At 40.2% G+C, this 21,783-nt stretch overlaps 1 protein-coding gene across 5 annotated transcripts; it reads left to right on the top strand.

Moving 5' to 3' along the window:
- LOC110432823 (protein PHOSPHATE STARVATION RESPONSE 2-like) lies at positions 8,274–15,235 on the top strand. Of its 5 annotated transcripts, none has more exons than XM_021453701.1 (9): positions 8,274–8,431; positions 9,361–9,957; positions 11,363–11,564; positions 11,640–11,716; positions 11,802–11,841; positions 11,940–11,997; positions 13,530–13,599; positions 14,487–14,691; positions 14,798–15,235. In XM_021453701.1, exons 2-9 carry the CDS (start codon positions 9,361–9,363, stop codon positions 14,815–14,817), a joined length of 1,269 nt encoding a protein of 422 aa, XP_021309376.1. In that variant the 5' UTR covers positions 8,274–8,431; the 3' UTR covers positions 14,818–15,235. The 5 variants fall into 5 exon arrangements, with proteins under 5 accessions (XP_021309376.1, XP_021309378.1, XP_021309375.1 ...); XM_021453703.1 differs by having other exon boundaries at positions 8,277–8,472; positions 9,272–9,957; XM_021453700.1 differs by having other exon boundaries at positions 8,277–8,472.

Raw genomic sequence — 21,783 nt, forward strand, 5'->3', positions numbered from 1 at the left:
TGTGCGAGTAAATGAAATGAGGTTACTTTACGCGGCTAGAATGAAAATAAAAGTTGCGCCTGTGCAAGAAATTGTAAGGCATTGGTTAGATATAATCAAGACAACCACCCCTATCTCTTTGACTTCACTCATACGTGTGGCCACGACCATTGGTGCGTTGGAAGGGCAAGATCTTGATTATATTCAAATTCCACGCACCATGATTAATGAAACCTATCTTATCCAAGGTCACCATTTGAAAAGAGATAATGTGTGCGGTCTTGTGTTTTATTTCCCAGGGTATACAAACGTAATCCGGTTACCTAACCCGGGTCTACGCTTGTATAACTCTAGGAGACTAACCTTTGATCTGCAGACAGCTGAAACTGGGCGAAGGCGTAGTGTTTCTGGCAGGGACATCGGCGAATCCAGCTCCCAGCCACCACCCTTGTATACACAGCCGATCTACCAGTCGGGGTGGGACACACCCATGCCGACACAAGGTGCTGAGGGGTGGGCTGAGGCGGATTCCAGCGCTTGGGAACAACAATCGCGCTGGAGGGCCCAATCACCAGAAGAATATCCTTCGGCCTCCAAAGTAGGCCGACCCGACTTGGAGCGCCTCCAAACTCAGCTTGGGGGACTGGTGGTGCGCACGGATGAGATCCTGGATACTCTCCAACAACACATCCAAACCACCGATGCGCACCACCAGCAGGCCGTGGAGTGGCACCAGCAAGGGTTCCTATGGTAACAGCAACAACAGGCCTGGCACCAGCAACAGCAAGAAGAAATGCAAGCTTGCCAAGATCAGCTGCTGAAACAGTTCCAAGACTTCTGGCGGTACATGGGGTACAACCCCGTCAGTAGGCCAGAAGCTAGCTTGGGGGAGGACCCCCAATCCCGAGGTTATTTGCATTGCATATTTATTTTCATGCATCCTTAATTTTAAATTAGCATGTTTACTTTATGAAATTTCCATTAGTTAAATTCATGTTTTAATTATTGCATATAAAAAAATGAAAAAATGCTAAAAAGACAAAAATATAATTCCACTCTTATATGTGATGTAAGATATATGCTTCTTCCTTGTTGAAATGATGAATAGTTGCTCTATCGTAATTTCTTTCCAGTATCTAGTTTCAACCTTGAATTCTCCAAATTAATAAAATGATTAAATGTGTGGGTTGCAAAATGCTCTATCTAAAGTGTAAAGTAACTAATGGATATATTTGTGATGATCTGAGCTGCTAGTATCCTGTTCTAAACAACGCTAGAGTTCTGGAGTTTTTACAAAAATAAAATAATCACATTGAGTTAGATTAAGCTTTGTTGACCCTTTGAGAGGTTGTCATACCATTGAAAACAAAAATATTTCATTATCTTATCATCTCAAAAGTTTGTTAGAAGGCATATGGCTATGAAAAAGAAAAAAAAGCATCCGAGGAAATAAAGAAAAAAAAGATCACGAGGAAATAAAAAGGGACATGTGTCCGGAACCTCGAAAAAATAAAAATAAAAAAATGGGCAAGTGTCCAACAGTAGAATTAGCCACATAGCCATGTGTCTCTAATAGACAAAAAGAGAATGATGGAAAATAAAAAGTTTTCAAAAATTCAATGGTATGATTAACTTTCTCTTTGGATCCATTGTTTAATTTGACAAATAAATGTGCTAAGTTTTGAAAATCAAAACAACTCCGGAACAAAGGTGAAGTAAAGAACTAGGGATATAGCACTCGATCTGATCAAATCCATCCTGCAAATGCTTAAGGACCCAAGGTATGAGCAATAGCCCCATGACATATCTGTTCAAAATTCAAAGGAGAATTCTTGTTTGAAGGTATGTACTGGATAGAAGTGAAAATATGAGTTGCTACATTTATACCACTAATTGTACCACTAATTATAGCACTAATTGTACCACTAATAGTAAGTGAACATTACTAAATACACCATAGAACATTACTAAATAAATTATAGAACATCACATCGCATATATATTGTGTGAACATCACTAAATACATCACAGAACACTATATGTATACTATGTGAACATCGCTAAAATATGTTATAGAACATCAAATATATATTACGTGAAAAAAACTAAATACACCATAGAACATCGCTAATTACATTAAAGAACATTGTATATATATTACGTGAAAGTAAATAAGAAATTGGTACTATAATATACATGAAAATAAATAAATATATATGAATTTGAGTAGAGGCAATATTCTAGATTCATAAGAAACTGGTACTATGATATACATGAAAATAAATAAATATATAATGTAATACAAATAATAAATAGAGCAAAGCATAAGAAAAAAAATAAAAACATGTAACAAAGAAAAAAATTTAAAGAATATCGTATATATATTACATACGTAGACATCACTACACTATAGAACATCACTAATTGATTTAAAGAACATCGGCCCGGTGTGTGTGGGCGCGCGCACGCGCGCATCGGCCGGGGATGATCAAGTGTGTGTGTATACATGTGTGTGTGTTTTTTTTCAATTATACATATATTAAGGTATTGTTTAGTTCGCAAAAATTTTGGGGTTTAGCTACTGTAGCACTTTCGTTTTTATTTGATAAACAATGTCCAATCACGGAATAACTAAGGTTAAAAGATTTATCTCACAATTACAGATAAACTGTGTAACTAGTTTTTATTTTCGTCTATATTTAATAATCCATGCATGCAACCAAAGATTTAATGTGACGGGGACTCTTAAAAAATTTTTCGAACTAAACAAGGCCTAATTAACATATGTAAACACTTTTATTATTATCTAATTTTTCATATTTTTTCTTTCTCTTTTTTCTATATATAAGTTTTCACTTTTTTCTTTCTTTTTTTCTTTAATTTTTTCTTTCTTTTTCTTTCTTTTTTGCTTTATTTTTTTCTTTCTCTGTCTTAGTTAGCGGCCGGCGTGCTCGCGGGGGGCTTGGCCGCGGGTGGGGGCGCGCGCGGCCGCGCGGCCGACGGCGTAAGGCCCGTGCGCCACTGCCCCCTGCCAGCGGGCGTTGTCGGGCGCCGAGGGCGCGCCCGCGCGTGGCGGCGGCGGGGCGCGCAAACGAAGAGAGAGGGAGTAGAGGCGCGCAAACAAGAAAGAGAGAGAGAGGGAGTACGGCGGGGTGGTGCTCGGGGTGGTGCTCGGAGTTGGGTTGACGGCAGCGAGCAAGGACGACGACAACGGCGGCACGACGTTGGACGAAGAAGACGGAGCGGCGCGGCGGCGGTTAGGGCAAGATCGACGATGGCGCGGAGAAGAAGGAGAAAGAAGGGCTCTGCCCTTTATAGGGCAGGGCACCTTTAGTCCCGGGCCGAGCCACAGCCCGGGACTAAAGGTCTATACCTTTAGTCCCGGTTCCAGCCTGGAACCGGGGCTAAAGACCCTTTAGTCCCGGGCTGTGGACTAAAGGTGTTTCACCAAATTATGGTGCCAGTTCAAGCGTCATAATTTGGTTTTCCCTTTTTTTATTTTCCCTTTATATTGTTAAATGCATTATAAATTAAATAAATATGATAAAATTATTAAAAAATACACATTAATTTTATTCTGCTCTACTCTTCAGTATAAAAATTCTTAACACAATTGTTTTTCAAATATTTCATATTATTCAAAATAAATGTTATTCATAATGAATATTGTGATAATGCAAAAATATAATGGCCAATTAAATTTTAAAAAATTGTTGGCTTTAGACAGATACTTAGTTTTTGGGTCATTTGGACGTTAAACTTTTGGTTCTTTAATAATAATTATATAAATGAGCGACATTGATTGTATAAATTTGAAATTTAAATTTTCAAAAGTTGTAAGATGGATTTTGGAACACTGGATGGCCTCAAATAGAAAACTCATGAATACAAAGTTTGTTCCACTCATCAAGACCTACATTTTCTCTACTAGTCACATTTTCATTTAAAAAAGTTTGGACCACTCAATTTTAAAATTTGAAAGAATTCATAGCGAAACGCTAATTTTAAGAACCATGGATGGCCTCAAATGAAAAACTCATGAATACCAATATTGCTCCACTCATCAAGATCTACATTTTATATATAGACCATTTTTGCATTTGACAAAGTGCTAGCAAAGTGTAGTTCAAAATCCACACTTCCCACGTATAGTTTCATATAGTTTGTGTGAGATTCAAGATTTGGTGAGTATTGTTTAGATAGACTTTTCCAAATGAAAAAATGGTCTATATAAAAAATTTGGATATTGATGAGCTCTAACAATTTGGTATTCAAAAGATTTTCATTCCAAGTCAATTTCTCCGTCGTTTGACCAAGTTTGACCAAAGCCCGTCTTCGAATTTAAAAACATGTGCCTGGGACTCGATCAAATTTATCCAGATGAAAATACGACCCATGTTTGAAATGTAGGTCTTGATGAGATCTAACAACTTGGTATTCAAAAGTTTTCCATTTGAAGTACTCAGATGGGTCATTTGACCAAGTTTGACCAAAGTCAAAATAGTGGGTTTCACAAACACACACTTTGACCGAGCCTTGGATGGCCTCAAATGGAAAACTCATGAATACAAAGTTTGTTCCACTCATTAAGACCTACATTTTCTCTAATGGTCACATTTTCATTTGAAAAAGTTTGGACCACTCAATTTTAAAATTTGAAAGAATTCATAGGAAAACGCTAATTTTCAGAACCATGGATGGCCTCAAATGGAAAACTCATGAATACCAATATTGCTCCACTCATCAAGATCTACATTTTATATATAGACCATTTTTGCATTTGATAAAGTGTTGGCAAAGTGTAGTTCAAAATCCACACTTCCCACGTATAGTTTCATATAGTTTGTGTGAGATTCAAGATTTGGTGAGTATTGTTTACATAAACTTTTCCAAATGGAAAAATGGTCTATATAAAAAGTTTGGATATCGATGAGCTCTAACAACTTGATATTCAAAAGATTTCCATTCCAAGTCATTTTCTCCGTCGTTTGACCAAAGCCCGTCTTCGAATTTGAAAACATGTGCCTGGGACTCGATCAAATTTATCCAGATGAAAATATGATCCATGTATGAAATGTAGGTCTTCATGAGATCTAACAACTTGGTATTCAAAAGTTTTCCATTTGAAGTACTCAGATGGGTCATTTGTCCAAGTTTGACCAAAGTCAAAATAGTGGGTTTCACAAACACACACTTTGACCGAGCTCTGGATGGCCTCAAATGGAAAACTCATGAATACAAAGTTTGTACTACTCATCAAGACCTACATTTTCTCTAATGGTCACATTTTCATTTGAAAAATTTTGGACCACTCAATTTTAAAATTTGAAAGAATTCATAGCGAAACGCTAATTTTCAGAACCATGGATGGCCTCAAATGGAAAACTCATGAATACCAATATTGCTCCACTTATCAAGATCTACATTTCATTTATAGACTATTTTTGTATTTGACAAAGTGCTGGCAAAGTGTACAAAATTTGATCCACTCGTAGGTCGAATCCTTCCTGTTTGTACTCATCCCACATACGCACACCTGCTTTGCTCCATAGAAGCTGGAGTTCCTCAACCAATGGCCTCAGGTAAACATCGATGTCGTTGCCAGGTTGCTTCGGACCTTGGATGAGCACCGGCATCATAATGAACTTCCGCTTCATGCATAACCACGGAGGAAGGTTGTAGATACATAGAGTAACGGGCCAAGTGCTATGACTAGAGCTCTGGTCCTCAAAAGGATTAAATCCATCCGTACTCAATATGAACCTTAGGTTTCTTGCGTCCTCTGCAAAGTCCGGGAATTCTCTATCGATTCCTCTCCACTGAGAACGGGTGTCTCAACATGTTGTCCACCTTACGGTCTTCTTTGTGCCATCGCAACAACTTTGCATGCTCCTTATTTCTGAACAAACGTTTTAGGCGTGGAATTATTGGAGCATACCATATAACCTTGGCAGGGATTCTCTTCCTCGGACGTTCTTCATCCTCAACATCGACAGGGTCATCTCGCAAGATCTTGTACCGTGACGCATGGCAAACAGGGCATTCATCTAATTTCTCGTGCTCGCCACGGTACAGGATGCAGTCATTAGAGCATGCATGTATCTTCTCGATTTGTAATCCCAAAGGGCAGACGATCTTTTTTGCTTCGTATGTAGTGGTGGGTAACTCATTAGGCTTCGGAAGCATCTTTTTTTGGATCTTCAGTAATTTTCCAAATGCCTTGTCAGAAATACCATTCTCTGCCTTCCACTGTAACAACTCCAGTGTCGTTCCTTGCTTTTTCTGTCCCTCTTCGGCCGACAGGTAGAGTAGCTTCTTATGATCCTCTAGCATTTGGTCAAATTTAGCCTTCTCCTTTGCACTTTCGCAATCTCTCTGTACATCGCGAATGACATCACCAAGAGCATCGTCATCATCAACGATACTGTTTCCTGCATCCCCGTCTTCTTCACCTTCGTCCTCTACTGCGAAGTCGCAGTATTGAGCAAAAACATTGTCAGGGTACGCTTGCTCTTCTTCACCTTCTTCCATCATAACCCCGGACTTTCCGTGTTTGGTCCAACATATATAGTTTGGCATGAAACCATTCGTGAACAAGTGTAAGTGAATTTCTCTTGAGTTTGAAAATTCCTTCAAATTCTTACACACGGCACATGGGCAGCACATAAAACCATCCCGCTTATTTTGCTCTGCCACTCTGCGGAATTCTCGCACGCCCTCAATGAACTCGTTGGAGCGGCGATCGACATTGTACATCCAATGGCATGCCATTATCTGCATTATCATGGAATTGTAATTTTTCTATTAGAAGCTATAATTTTATCAGTAAAGAAAATTAATTTCAAGAATTTTTAAAGTGAAAAACAATTTATTTAACAATTACAACAAAAATTATATTATTAATATTTTAAAATAAGAACATGACCATATTAAAGTAAAAAATATCCTATAATATCTATAATAGAACTTAACATGATTCGTGTATACATAGTAGTAATTTGTGTATACTAGTTTTTAGCGGGCACACACTTAGCATCGTTCAAAAAAATTCAAACATGAGAAGATGATGATTGGAGAGATGGCAACATGAAATAATTAAAATAGACATATGTCCAATATGAAATTACATATGGCGGTGAGAAACATAGGAGGATGAAGCTAACAACCTTTCAAACAAATCGACGACGGCGTGGAAGCGTTGAAATGGATCGATCGCGGGAGATGAGAGCAATAACAAGAAAGAACAAGCAAGAACAAAGGACCTCGGGCTCGGGCAGGGAGAGAAAGAAGGGAGGAGGGAGATTCAATTTATAGCGGGGAGGGTTTAGTCCCGGTTGGTGTTGCCAACCGGGACTAAACACCTACCTTTAGCCCCGGTTGGCGCCAAAGACCGGGACAAAAGGTTTAGTCCCGGTTAGTGGCACAAACCAGAGCTAAAGGTAGGTCTTTAGTCCCAATTGGTAACACACCGGGACTAAAGGTCCCTCTCCGACAGCGCCTGACACCGAAGCCGTTGGGGAGGGACCGTTAGTCTCGGTTGGTTTTACCAACCGGGACTAAAGATCTTTTTTGTCCTGGACGTCAAAAATGCTAGACACATCGATGAAAGATCTGTTCTCTAGTAGCCTTTTGAAGAAATACGATAGCGCCTTAGAAAACGGTCCGGAGGGAGTAGTCCTCTATGTTAGATGCATATGTATGGACATGAGTCGTGAATCCATGGTAAATTGGATGCTTAACGGTAGCTCCATGAGAAGTGTTCTCACTATTTTTTTTTGTTCCCCTAGAAACAGGAATGGAGGTGAAAAAGAATGCAGGCTAAGCAGCAGGCGTAACCTTGACCACCCATCCAATCCAAGTGGCATCACCGTGGGCGGGCCCACTTGGGCGCAACAACAACAACTTTTGCCGCTGCGTTCTTTGGGCTTTCTCGCCGTCGCGCTCCGGCCTCCTCGGTGCCAATTGTGGACGCCGAGGCGGAACCCGCATCGGCCATCCCCCGCCGTCAACCCACCCACGCGCCCAGCCCACTGCGCCTGCGCCCACTGCCACTGGACCCCACCTCCCTTCGTCCCCTGGACCCGGCCCACCCACTGCCCCGCCCCCAAGCTGACAGAATCTTTTCCCATCGGCGCTACAAATCGCTCGCTTACACGGTCCCTACTCTACCCCCTCCCACGGCAGGGGCGGGCCCACTCGAGATGGCCCCACGTGTCAGCGAGGCTGGACGCTCGCGTGCGGAGTGAGCGCGGCGGTTCACCACGCGAAAGGCCGCCTCCTCCAGTTCTCCCCCCCCTCGCCTCCCATCTCATCCCTCCCCCGTCTCGCTCGAGCTCTGTTGGAGAGAGGCAGGCAGGAGCTCAGGGCAGGCCAGGCCAGGGGATACGGTTCACGAGCTCTTCCTCTTTCTCGACACCGCCGATCCCGCCGCCACGCGCCGCCCGCAGCGGAGGTGAGGGCAGCCCGCTCCCGGCCTCGGTTTAGTGCCAGATGGTTCGACCTCTCTTTCTCCTCTGCGCTCGGTTGTTAGGGCCATGATTCGATCCTGTTTCGCTTGGGTTCCTTGTGGTTTGATTGGTGCGGAAGACAAATTCTGTGTTGAGGGTAGTGAGTTGGCGCGCCTTATTAAGGAGATAATGATTGCCGTAGGTTCAGATTGGATGGACTCGTACTCGTACGAAGTGCGAAATTATCCTAGATATGACAGCTAGGCTCGTGGGCGAATGGAATTTATTATCCCAGGTATGTATGTCAGCTAGGCTCGTGGGCGAGTGGAATTTATTATCGCAGGTGGGTGCTTTGGCTAGCGATTTATTCGTTGATTTCTTATATCTAATGTTTTTTTTACTTAAGATCGTTTGTGTAGGGAGAATTTTCACGGAGTGCGTTTAATCCTGATAGTAGAGGCACTTGCAGGCTAGCTGTAGTGCCATGATCAGCGAATCAAAATCGTTGTCAAGTTAACAGCTTATTTCACCATGTAAAAAAGTCTGGCTCTGTTGCCATGTTCTTCCTGCTACCGTGGAAGGACCTCGAACTGCTGTATTTCTGCAGCTGAGATCCATTCAGTTGCCCAAATGGCCCTGTAGTCCAGTTAAAATGGGCTATGTATTCTGACTTATTGGTTAAGCAAAGGCTGACTTCCAGTTTAGTGTGTACTTTCTTTGAAAACACTTCATAGTTGGATTAATGAAATTGGATTCATCTGTTTCTTGGCAAATGTATCATTCAATTTATGTTGTCAAAGACTTCTCGTTGTGACAAACGTGAATGCCTTTTTCTCTAATTGCAGACACAATAATCCTAGTAAAGATAGAAAGGCAATTGAACACTTGGAGGAACATTGCGTTTCTGGTAACTGAGGTTTGTGCTTGTTTGTAGATGGAGAGATTAAGCACCAACCAGCTCTACAAATCTGGAGTTCCTGTAACCATACCAACATCTCTGCCTTCTATACCAGCTTCTCTGGATGAGAGCTTCCCGAGGCTTCCAGATACACAGAGTGTTTTGATGGAGAGAGAATTGAGGAGCACTCCACTACCAACTCACCAGACCACTGTTGCTCCTATCCGTGGTCATTTTCACTCCAATACTGGATCTGTTGGACCTCTGTGCTCACCTCCGTCTGTAAGGTTCTGTTCGCTTTCGAATCCTGATCAATACTCCAACCACAATCCATACAATTCTCAACCACCAAGCACTGCAAGTTCTTCAACACTGAATTATGGGTCACAATATGGAGGCTTTGAACCTTCCATAACCGATTTCCCAAGAGACGTTGAACCAACCTGGTGCCCTGATCCAGTTGAGAGCATCCTTGGATACTCTGGTGATGTCCCTGCTGGGAATAATGTGACTGGGACCACTTCTATTGGCGCTTCAGATGATCTTACTAAGCAAACTGAATGGTGGACAGAGTTTATGAATGAGGATTGGAAGGACATGGTTGATATCCCAACTTCCACAGAAACTCAACAGGTACGCTAGTTAAGTCTGTCATTTTGTTGGGTGGACTTTTTGTACTCCTGTTTGTGCTTAGTATTCCCTAACTGTACCGTTGGTCCATTCTGGGTCCTTGTCAACTAGTTGATGACAAATCCACAAATCTGTGATCATATTGTTGATGTCCTACAGGCTACAAGTCCTGTTTTTTTTCCCAAAATAAATTCTTTGTAAGCTTTTTTTTTGTTATATCTTGTTTATATCTATATGATACATCAAATCTACACCTGGAAATCTTTAGAAGTTCAACTTTTCACTGTTCATTACACATCCAGGATACTGGCGACAACTGCATGTTGTATACAGGTTCACATCATACATCTCATTCTTTTTCAAAGTGACCTGTGGGTCAAAAAGTTTCTGCATTTTTTACTACTTTACTGGACCAAGACTAATTTTTTTTTCCACTTTGGATCCTCAGACCAAGCTGTTGTTTGACATCTAGACTGTATTCTAACACTAGACTTTGCCAGTATGCATTGCAAGATGAAACAATGTGTCAGGAGCTACCTGATATTTTTCTTCATTGTAACAAATGAGCATGATGACTAGGCTGCATGTAGGGTGTTCAGTTGTTGGCGCTCGGTTACTACGGAGGAAGTAGGAATGGGAGGTGTGAGGGTGAGGCTTAACAGCATGGCGGTGAGGTTGCGAAGCCATGCTCGGCGTTGCGTTTGCTAGCGCGTGTGCGAGAACAAGGGAGCGGGAGAGATTAATCTCAATCTCCAGCTCACTCTTTCATTAAACTAATTGTCCAATACTTATACACAAATCCTAACAACTTTCTGCTAACTCAAAGGAATAACAGACTCCTAATCAATCGGATCTCACTAACTGAGCGATGCATGGCGGGTCACGGCGTAGCCCATTCCTCAGCCATGGCTCAGGTTCCTCCATTGGTAGACGTTCCCCACCATAACATCAGTTTTGCCTCAAATGACTCCAGTCAGATTTGACTTGGATTGTGGTGCACTATCGGCTTTAGCTTGACTTTTGTAGTTTGTACAAGTTCACATATAGGAGTTTCACATGAGGAAAAATTTTAGCAGGGTCCAGGAGGTTTCTGTGTTTGCAAATGGCAAGACCAAATACGGGCAAAGTTGCTTGTATTGTGCTCTTAGTTCCCTTGGGGATCATTTTTTTTAATAAAGCAACATATATAATTTAGGAATTTGCCAAGTCACTTGTTTGAGTTCAGAAATTTTATAAAATGGGTTTTGAAGTTGAAAATCAGGCATGCATTTGCTCATCTTTTGCAAGTTTGCAACATTCAATTTCAGCTATGATAGTATTCAATCTTGTGGCAAGGTCACTTTGTTATAACCTTTGCTGCCCTGTACTCTTTGTTTAGTCTTTATGCATTAATTTATGCTTCACATAGGTTGGGCAACCTGTGCAATCATCCATCTCCGTTCATCAATCAGCTACCCAACAAACAGTTTCGTCTCAATCTGTTGAACCGTTGGCAGTTGTGGCACCCTCACCCACTGCTGGCTCCAATACTGCCAAGGCACGCATGAGATGGACTCCTGAACTTCACGAGCGCTTTGTGGATGCTGTCAATCAACTTGGTGGCAGTGAAAGTGCGTACTGTTTGCAGACATGTTTCTCCCATGATTGAATCTATTCATTTTGAAATTTTCCTTAAATTATTGCAGAAGCAACTCCTAAGGGTGTCCTGAAGCTAATGAAGGCCGACAATTTGACCATTTATCATGTAAAAAGTCATCTTCAGGTCTGGTATATAGCCCTATTGTTGGATGTTACTGAAAATAGTTGAAATCTATTATCTATCTGATTTTTATTTAACACTGTTTCAGAAATACAGAACAGCTCGATACAGACCAGAGTTATCTGAAGGTTTGACATGTTCCACTTCCTATGTGTTCTGTTTCTTTGTATTCATTGCTGCAATTTCTGCAGTTGCCTTATCAAGTTTGGTGATTTGATATTTTCAGGCTCTTCTGAAAAGAAAGCGGCATCTAAAGAAGATATACCATCTATTGACTTGAAAGGGTATGTCTGCACCTAGGATTTTGTTTGTGTGGATGTTTTGATTTCAATATACAATGAGAAAGCAGGATATAGCTTTTGTTTCCAATATACTAGGAGGATTTCCCGCGTGTTGCCGCGGGTATGAAGAAGAAATATAAATAGGTTAGAATGTTTATTACCTAGTTGGACAGCTTGCATGTTCATAGAAATAGGTGACTTGCGGACGTGGACATTACAATTGCATGAGCTAGTGGTTTTTAATTGTGTGTGATAGTGGATTGCCTAGTTGGATAGCTTGCATGTTGAGAGAAATACGTAGTGAGATTTTGCTTTATAAGAGTATAAGATGAGACTGAGAGAGCCGAGCAATAGCTTGGTAGCCTCCAGCTGAGAGTCCATTCACCTGGGCTCAAACCTGGGTGCTTGCAGGTCGCGTGAGTACCTCTAAAAGGGTCTGGTACTCTTTCATAACACAAAGCCAGAGTGTTGTCTTCTCCTTGTGGTTGAGTTTTTGATGATCGAGTTTTTGCATGAAATGCATGGTCTGGAAATTTGTTTACAGTAGATATTATTTTCAGCAAAAACAATGAATGATGGGTAAACTTTTTTGTTGTTTGCAAGAATAGAAACGCAATAAGTTCACCAATCAATTATCAAACAGATATGCCATTTTGTTTGTGCATCAATCTGATGGATTCAAATAGCGGGCTATAGCGGTGCTATAGTGCCGCTATAGCTTCTGGAGAGAGCCCACGCTAGGCTATTCCTATTGTTTCCGCTATGTCAGCTATGACCGCTATATTGCGCTTTAGCGCCGCTAAATTGCTTAAATGTAGCTTGAAAATAGCTCCGCTATTTGAGTTTTAGCTTTTAGAGTGACAATTTAGTTATTATCTACTTATCTTTTGCTGCTAAGTTGGTCTTTTGAAAATTTGAACACTTGTGTTTCACAAATCATGCTATTTTCACAAATCATGCTATAATGCCATATTAAATAATGTCCCCTACACTCCTAAAGCCTTGGAAACATTTTTGTGTTCACCAAATTTCATGATTCTTATGTTTTTATGAATGAATTACTTGTATTTTTCATGGTTTTCTTAAAAACTGCTACCTGTCATAACTCCTATAGCTGTGCTATAGCTTTATAGCTTCTGCAAAAAGATGCCGCTATTTGTTATAGCCCACATTTTAAACCTTGAGGTTAAACACAACTATTTTTCAACAGTCAACACTCCTTTTGTTTACTGAATGTGCCATCACAGCATAGATTCATGGATTCAGCATTGCCTATGTATTTTGATGAATTTCAAATTCCTTCTCCTTTGTGAGTAGTTTTATATCCAATTTCAAATACTTTTTCCTTAACAACAGTGGTTTATTACTCAAGGAACAGCTTACCGTGTTAGCCTATCCACAAATTACTTTGCTCTGTGGTCCTAAGCTTTGGTTCTTTTATTGCGCCACAAGAGTTGCATCTGAACAAAATGCAGTTATTTTTAATCTTTGTTTAAAGTGCCTGGTTTCAGAGCATCATTTTTATACTGCTGCAGGAGTTTTGATCTCACTGAAGCACTTCGGCTCCAGTTGGAACTTCAAAAGCGGCTTCATGAACAGCTTGAGGTACTATTGCAGTTTGCTCTGCTTTCTGTTAGATGTCTGAAAGTGTGGTCTAAAATCAGTATAACTTAGAGATGTTGGTAAAACATTTTATTGTACCATATTTTCCTTTGCATCTTAAACTTGTAACTTTAGGACATTTTAAGTTTTATTTTTATATGCAACACTGTTGTCCTTTGCATCTTGTGCTACAGGTTTAATTTGCATTATTACGGAGCTTGTACTGTTATTTATAATGTGATCTCCAAATAAATTAAATAGCTCATTTATATTGAGTTGCATGCACCGACCAGTTCAACCCAAAAGCTTAAGCTGATGGGGAGAGGTGGGCAATTCACTTATATTCCAACACTCCCCCTCACGTGGAGGCTCCATCAGGCCTCAGACGTGGAATAGGAGCGAGCAGCAATTATTTTATTTAATTGCGCTAACTAGGATTCGAACTCGAGACCTCTAGCTTTGATACCATATTGAGTTGCATGCACCGACCAGTTCAACCCAAAAGCTTAAGCTGATGGGGAGAGGTGGGTAATTTACTTATATTCCAACAATTTAGTATGTTAGTACGGTCAATTCTTGAGAGTGCATGTACTAAGAATAGTGTCGTGACCTCTATCAGAGTGTCTTTTTTTCTTGGCAGAATTACTATAATGACAGTTGCTTCATTAGTTGATGAACCATAAGCACTACATGCCAAATAGGCTTCATATTTCTGTTGTTTATTAGAAAATATGCTATACAGCCCTACTGCTAACCACTTCAGATTCAAATTTGAGGTAGCCAACAATCTGAACTGTAAATGTTTGTTCCCGAAAATTGCCTGGTAACCTTGTGTGCAGCATGCTGTATCTTACTGAAGTTCATCATTGTGTCTGTTCCATGGAATTCAGATACAAAGAAGTTTGCAGCTAAGAATTGAGGAACAAGGGAAGTGTCTTCAGAAGATGCTAGAGCAGCAGTGCATACCGGGGACAGAAAAGGCACAGGATGCTTCAACCACTGCAGATGAATTGAAGTTACCTTCTGAAATTCCAGAATCTTCTACCGTCAAGGAAGTTCGAGAAAACTGTCAAAATGGATCAACCAAGCAAACAGGTATGCATATCTATAATATGACTATGAAAGGCTTTAGTTTATGGTGATGCTGGTTGTGTGATGACGAGGCACACAGATCACTGATGTTTCATGCCTTTTGTTTCAGAATCAGCTAACGGCCAATAATTTGCAAGCATGAAATGGGTTCATGACCTGATTGGTTGTTTCCAGGCTTGAATCAAGTTGTTTTTGTCCTTTTGTGGGAACAGATGAACGCAATTGGTAACTTCTTTGCAAAGCCTGGCAAGGTGCATGTAACTAGGAGTTAGTTGTGTAGTACCCACCATCACGGTATCACTCAATCTCCGTGTTACGTGGATGATGTAGTCTTCAGAAGACAGCGCAGGCACAATGTCAGGGGTTTGACTTGTTTTTTTTCCCCTTTTGTTAGGTATCAATTAGCATCTGCTAGGCATTTGATTATGGGCTAATTCAAGTATTTACAATAATGTTTAGCACCTGTTTAGAACATGGTACCAAATATGATGAAGGATGTGTTGCCTTTATATGAGAGAGAGATTTCAACCGCTTCGGTTCGGTCTCAGATCCATATCATCTCTCTTGGCAGAGAATTTTGTTTTACCTTAGGAAACCGCAACGTTAAGATGAACTGTGCAATGGCCGCAATGAGAGGAGCAGCAGATACACGCGATGGGACCAAGCACTTCACAAAACCAAACCCAGAATTCAAATTAGCTCGAACTTTATTTTTGAGGTGAAAGAAGAATTACATTAAAATATTGTGAGTACACCATCATGTTACAAACATTCTGTTCTTCATCTAAAATGTACTTACACTTTGTATAGATTTAAATCTCAATCCCAAATCTGTATAACGATTCGTATGAATGATCGTATGGGAAAATATTTGGCAAAAGGCTTGAGAACAGATGTTCAATAAACGATGGCCAATATTCCTGTTAAAGTGGAATGTAAATGGAACAAAGATTTGGGAACAACTATTGTCTTTCATTGATCTCATAGAATATATACATGTGAAGGGATGTCTCTAAGAGACACAACTGTTCACCAAAGGACAGGCCCTTTGTGACATGATTAACGGCTAAACTCTAACTCTAATCCTAACTACTTGTACGGATGTCGTACGGATTAGATGAGATCATCAGTGAATGGATGCCTATTGGGAATAGACGTCGTTTCACAACACTCCCCCTTGATGGAATCTTCTTTGAGATCAATGTAGCTGTAAATTTGGATTCCTCGAAAAACCCTGTAGAAAAAATTTGAGGAATATGTATGTATAGATATGCCATAAAAGCTCTTTTAAACCTTACAGGAAAATAAGAAGAAAATAGCATACATGAGTGATTTAAGTAAATCACTATGTCATTGGTATCCCATTAAAAACCCTAGTGGAGAAAAAATATTGGAGATACGACATATTGATTACTCCCCCCAAAAACCCTTTTGAGGAAAAATATGAGGAGCAATATAAAGTGATATGCCCCTAAAACTCCTATAAAAACCCAATGGGAAAATTAGGAGAAAATGTGACGACATATTATTGGTATTGCCTCTTGGATAACTGACATGAAAAACCTTTTCAAACCATGGATGAGTTGTGAGGGCAATGTGTGTCTTTGATATTTCCCACAAAAACCCCTATGGGGAAAATAGAAAATATGACACATACTTATGTTAATATTATCTCATTAAAAACTTTAACAAGAAACCTTTTGAGTAAAACTTGTGAAAGAAAAGAGTATAATATGATGCTGGTACAGGTGGCATCTAGGAGATGTCCCCCCTGATTCTGGCAAATCTCAGAGTCCCCGCATACTAATTCCATGTACCAATTTTTGAAACACGGAAGTTGGTAAGGACTTAGTAAATAGGTCAGTGAGATTATCACATGACTTGATTTGCAAGATGTTTATTTCCCCACTTTCTTGTAATTCATGGGATAAAACAATTTAGGAACAATATGCTTAGTGATATTGCTCTTTATGAAACCTGTTTGCATCTGTGTAACACAAGCGGAATTATCTTCATAGATAATTGTTGGTGATTCAATTGAGCCAGTACCACATGACTGTTGTATGTGGTTAATCATTCTACGAAGCCATACACATTCTCGTGATGCCTCGTATAGAGCCATAATTTCAGAATGATTAGTAGAGGTTGCTGTCAGAGTCTGCTTAGAAGACTTCCATGAAATAGTTGTACCGCCATGTAGGAATACAAATCCTGTTTGGGATTTTCCGTTATGAGGATCAGATAAGTTACTAGCATCCGTATAGTCAATCATATTGGGTTCATGATTTTGTGCCATTAAGGTATCTGAGGATACACTTTGCTCCCATCCAATGACGGTGAGTCGGGTCCGCACTATGCCTAGCTAGTAAGTTCACTGCAAATGCGATATTAGGCCTGGTGCAATTTGCAAGATACATAAGTGCGCCAATGACATTGAGATATGGGATTTCTGGTCCCAACATCTTCTCCCCATCATCCCATTTGAGATTTTTTAATGAAAACACATGAGCAATCATCATTATTGGTGTATCCTTTGTTTAAAAGGAATTCACTCAGTCTGTTGTACCACATTCGTCCCGACTGCTTCAAGCCATATAATGACTTTTGTAGTTTTACACAATACATGTTACGATTTGTGTTTGGATTCAGAATTTGGATTCCATTGGGAACCTTTATGTATATGTCCGAATCAAGTGACCCATATAAATATGCTGTCACCACATCCATCAACTGCATAGATAGATGATTTTGAACTACCAATGATATTAAGTATCGGAAAGTAATTCTACTCGTTACCGGAGAATAAGTTTCATTGTAATCATTACCGGGTCTCTGCGTGAACCCTTGTGCTATGAGCCTTGCTTTATATCTCACCACCTCATTGTTCTCATTCTGTTTCCGGACGAAAACCCATTTAAAGCCTACAGGAAAGACTTTAGAGGGTGTGGGCATAGCTTTTGTGAATACCCCTCTTTTAGTGAGCGAGCCCAGTCCGAGCACTTTTTGCACTCTGCCATGGTCTTAGGATCTGAATCATTGAGAAAGATTTCTGCAATTGGTGCGGAGAAATACATGTCTACAACAGTAGTTTTACGATTGTATGATTCTCCAGAATCAATATAATTGATGGAAATTTCTTTCACCCCATTATTTGTCTCAACATTTCCCAAAACTATGGAGTCAGGGTGTTCTGATGTCCCAAGATCAGAATTTGGATGCACCGTTGATCCGGGTTGTGGATTTGGTCCTGGTGTTGGACTGTTATCCACTATTGGGTGTCTACCAACTTGAGGTTGGCTTAGATTTATTGATTTGGAGGATTTAGCTCTCGATTTCCTCGGACGCTTACTTGGAGCATTATCCTTAGGAGCGGTCGTACTTCTCCCCTTCTTCTTTGGAAGTGGGAGTTGAATGGTTTTTATTGGTACCTCCACTCTTTCGGGCGCATTACGAGCAGGATAAGAGGATTTAGTGACACCCTTATAATCAGTAAATGCTTCTAGCAGGTTATTTGCAATATTTTGCAAGTTTATGATTTTCTGAACTTGTTGTTCAGTCTCTAGAGTACGTGGATCTGAGGAGGAAATGCCTTGAGCATTCTAGTTAATTTCCTAGCATTCTTTTTGGTACTTGAAATCTCCCCCTAATGCCGGGAAATGGTCCTTGTTGAATATGCAGTCAGCATACCGGGCCGTGAATAAGTCCCCTGTAAGAGGCTCGAGGTATTTGATAATCGATGGAGATTGATATCCCACATAGATACCAAGTTTCCTATGTGAACCCATAGAGGTACACTTAGGTAGTGAGATCGGTACGTATACAGCGCAACCGAATTTTCGTAGATGGGAAATATTTGGCATATTCCCACATACTAGTTACGGGAGACTACATGATATGCAGTTGGATGCAATTGAATTAAGTCAGCAGCGTGTAAAACTACATGACCCCAACATGAAGTTGGTAGGTTGCAATTTTGTAAAAATGGACTTGCAATGAGTTTAATTCTCTTAATAAATACTAAACCATTTTTTGTATGGACATATTGGACAGAGTGCTGAACTTGAATTCCTAAAGCCATACAGTAATCATTGAAAGCCTTTGAGGAAAATTCAGCAGCATTGTCCATTCGAATTGATTGAATTTGATGTTCAGGATTATGTGCTCTAAGATTAATAACTTGAGCAATATTTTTTGCGAAAGCATGGTTATGTGTGGACAAAAGACACACATGAGACTATCTAGTAGATGCGTCTATTAGAACCATGAGATACCTATTCGGTCTAGACGTTGGTTGTATGGGGCCACAAATATCTCCTTGAATGCGTTCAAGAAATTTTAGTGGCTCATTTTGGATCTTGACGGGCGATGGACGTAAGATCAATTTTCCTGTAGCGCATGAAGTGCACATGAAATCTGAAGATTTTGGAAATTTAGCAGTATTTAACTCATGATCATTAGAATTGCTGATAATTTTCTGCATCATCCCTATACCAGGATGACCAAGGCGATCATGCCAAGTTTTGAATGCATCAATATTCTGGAAAATTACCCTGTACGCAACATGTGCTACGGGTTTGATGTATGTGTAGTACAATCCAGACGGAAAAAGAGGAAATTTTCTCAACAATTCATTTGCCATTTAGTAACAAGGAGAATTTCCTCATTATTGTCATCAAGGGTTTCTAGATGGAAACTATTTTGATAGATATCTCTATAACTTAAGGTACGCTTTGAATCGGGATACAATAATGCATCCTCAATTGTAATTTGGGTACCCATAGGGAGTACAATAATGGCACGACCTGAACCAATTATCGTAGTATCACGCCCAGCGATTGTCAAAACATTTTCTTGTCTTTTAGTAAGAGTTTGAAAATGTTTTGTTTCCCTAATAATAGAATTAGTGGTACCGCTATCCACTAGGCATAATTCCTCTTCCATCAAATCGACCCCCGTAGAAACTATATATAAATAAAGAATTTGATATAAAACTCTCTGATGATATATAGAATACATACTTTATTTATTGAATATCAAATGTGTACAATATATTTATTGGATATCCAAACTAAATAATGATGACATTATTAAATATTTACAACGCATAGGACATAAATTGTGTTTATTATTATAATCACTAGAACATAAAGACATTAGAATCTAAGGGATTGGGAGCCTAGTGAAAGTCTCGATATATGTCATTGGATGCATATTCCACGATCATATTCCCTGTATCAGCAAGATCCTCGCCTCCTCGTATGATGTTGTTGCTTGGTTCCTCAGGAACTTGTTGCGAACAACCAGCCTCTTCCCGGGTGGTGTCAGGTCGAAGATTGAAATGGGCTTCATCTTCTGTCCTGGTGCAGCTCATCCGCGACCCACAGACTTTAAGTAAAGATCAACTAGATGACTTGGGGTATGACATTTATTTGTAATATGGCTATAACAACCACACTTTTGACACACAGGTTTATCATTCCTGCTTTTGAAAATGTTCTTACTATTGTTGAAAACACGATTTTGGGATTTCTTGTTGCGTATGCATTTGTTTTTACCCTTCTTGGAATTTCCTTGATGATTTCAGATCTATCATTAGATTTGGGTTTATTCTGAGTGTATGCATGTACTTCAGGCAATGGAGCAGACCCTATGGGGCACTGCTGATTATTCCAAAGCATAAGTTCAGAATGTTTTTCGGCCTCAAGTAGAGTTTGTATAAGCTCAGAATAAACCTGGAAATGCCTTTCACGGTATTGTTGTTGAACAATCCGCTCAAAGGAAAGCTTAGTAGACAAAGTCTTTTCTATCTTATCCGCATCTGTAGGTTCTTTCTCGCAGGATTGCAACTTTGAGCAAATCCTATGAACAACATAGTTGTAATCACTAACAGTTTTGAAATCTGGTAAGCGAAGTTGCGTCCACTCATAGTTGGCCACGGGCAGGACAAGTGCCTTTTGTTGTTCATAGCGTTGCTTAAGAGAATTCCATAAATTTTGTGGGTTTTCTTCCAACAAGTATTCAGCCTTTAGGTCAGGATGAATATGGCTCCTAATGAGATATAGGGCCGTGTAAACATGTTGATCATCAAGTGGTGCAACACCCTCTTCGGGTGGTAACACGGCTCGATAAAGTCCACGGGACACAAGACTAACTTTTACGTCCACAGCCCATGTGGGATAATTGTGGCCATCTAGAGTAAGTAAATCAAACTCTTTGACAGTCATTGATCCTACACGAGGCAAACCATTGAAACATTTTAAGTTATTAAAAATGTTGTGGTGTGTTGTAATTATGGGATGCAAATAGAGACAATGTGTTGGTGCAAAAGCTGATCTGCAAACACAAAGGGCTAATACCCGATTCAAACGTTAAGGCGTGCCAGCCGATTTGACCTTACAATCGACAAAGGTGGTAACACGAACACTTTGGTCCCGACAACAGCGATGCGCCCGGATGTCACGGCCAAGAGGTATTCACACGGAACTTGAGAACGTGCCGAGTTTGACTTGACGAATTCCTAAGAACTCGTAGTAAAAAGGAAAATATGACGAAGTCGCCGAAAAAGTAGGTGCTGGAATATGAGTAAAAACTTGTGTTTGATTGATTGATAGATATCTCATTACATTGCCCTAGGGTCTACATTTATACCCTGTCCAAAGAGTTACAACCAGACACGACTAAGACTTAAATTCCAAATTAAACGGAAACCGTATACAAAACGAATTCTAATAACTAAGGAAAACATTAGACTATCCCCCGTAACCGATCAGGACACCACCATGAATCAATCGGCAACCTCCGCGCTTTTTTTCAGAGTCATCGGCAGATTACCTGTTTGCAGTCTGAAAGGATCAAGATGCCCAAGAGGGGGGGGGTGAATTGGGCTTCTCTAAAAATTTAAGCAACCTATAAGCTCCAATTCAACCCCTTGTGCCTAGTGTGACCTAGAGAGCTACCGGATAAAAGTTTTGCAACCTAGTTCCAATCCTATTCTAGCATGGCAATTCTAAGAAAGTAAAAACACATAGTAAATGCTAGAATGTAAAGGAGTAGTGGAAGAAAGTGCTCGGCGATGTTTTGCCGAGGTATCGGAGA

Source organism: Sorghum bicolor, chromosome 2, assembly GCF_000003195.3.
Source record: "Sorghum bicolor cultivar BTx623 chromosome 2, Sorghum_bicolor_NCBIv3, whole genome shotgun sequence".
NCBI lineage: Eukaryota > Viridiplantae > Streptophyta > Magnoliopsida > Poales > Poaceae > Sorghum > Sorghum bicolor.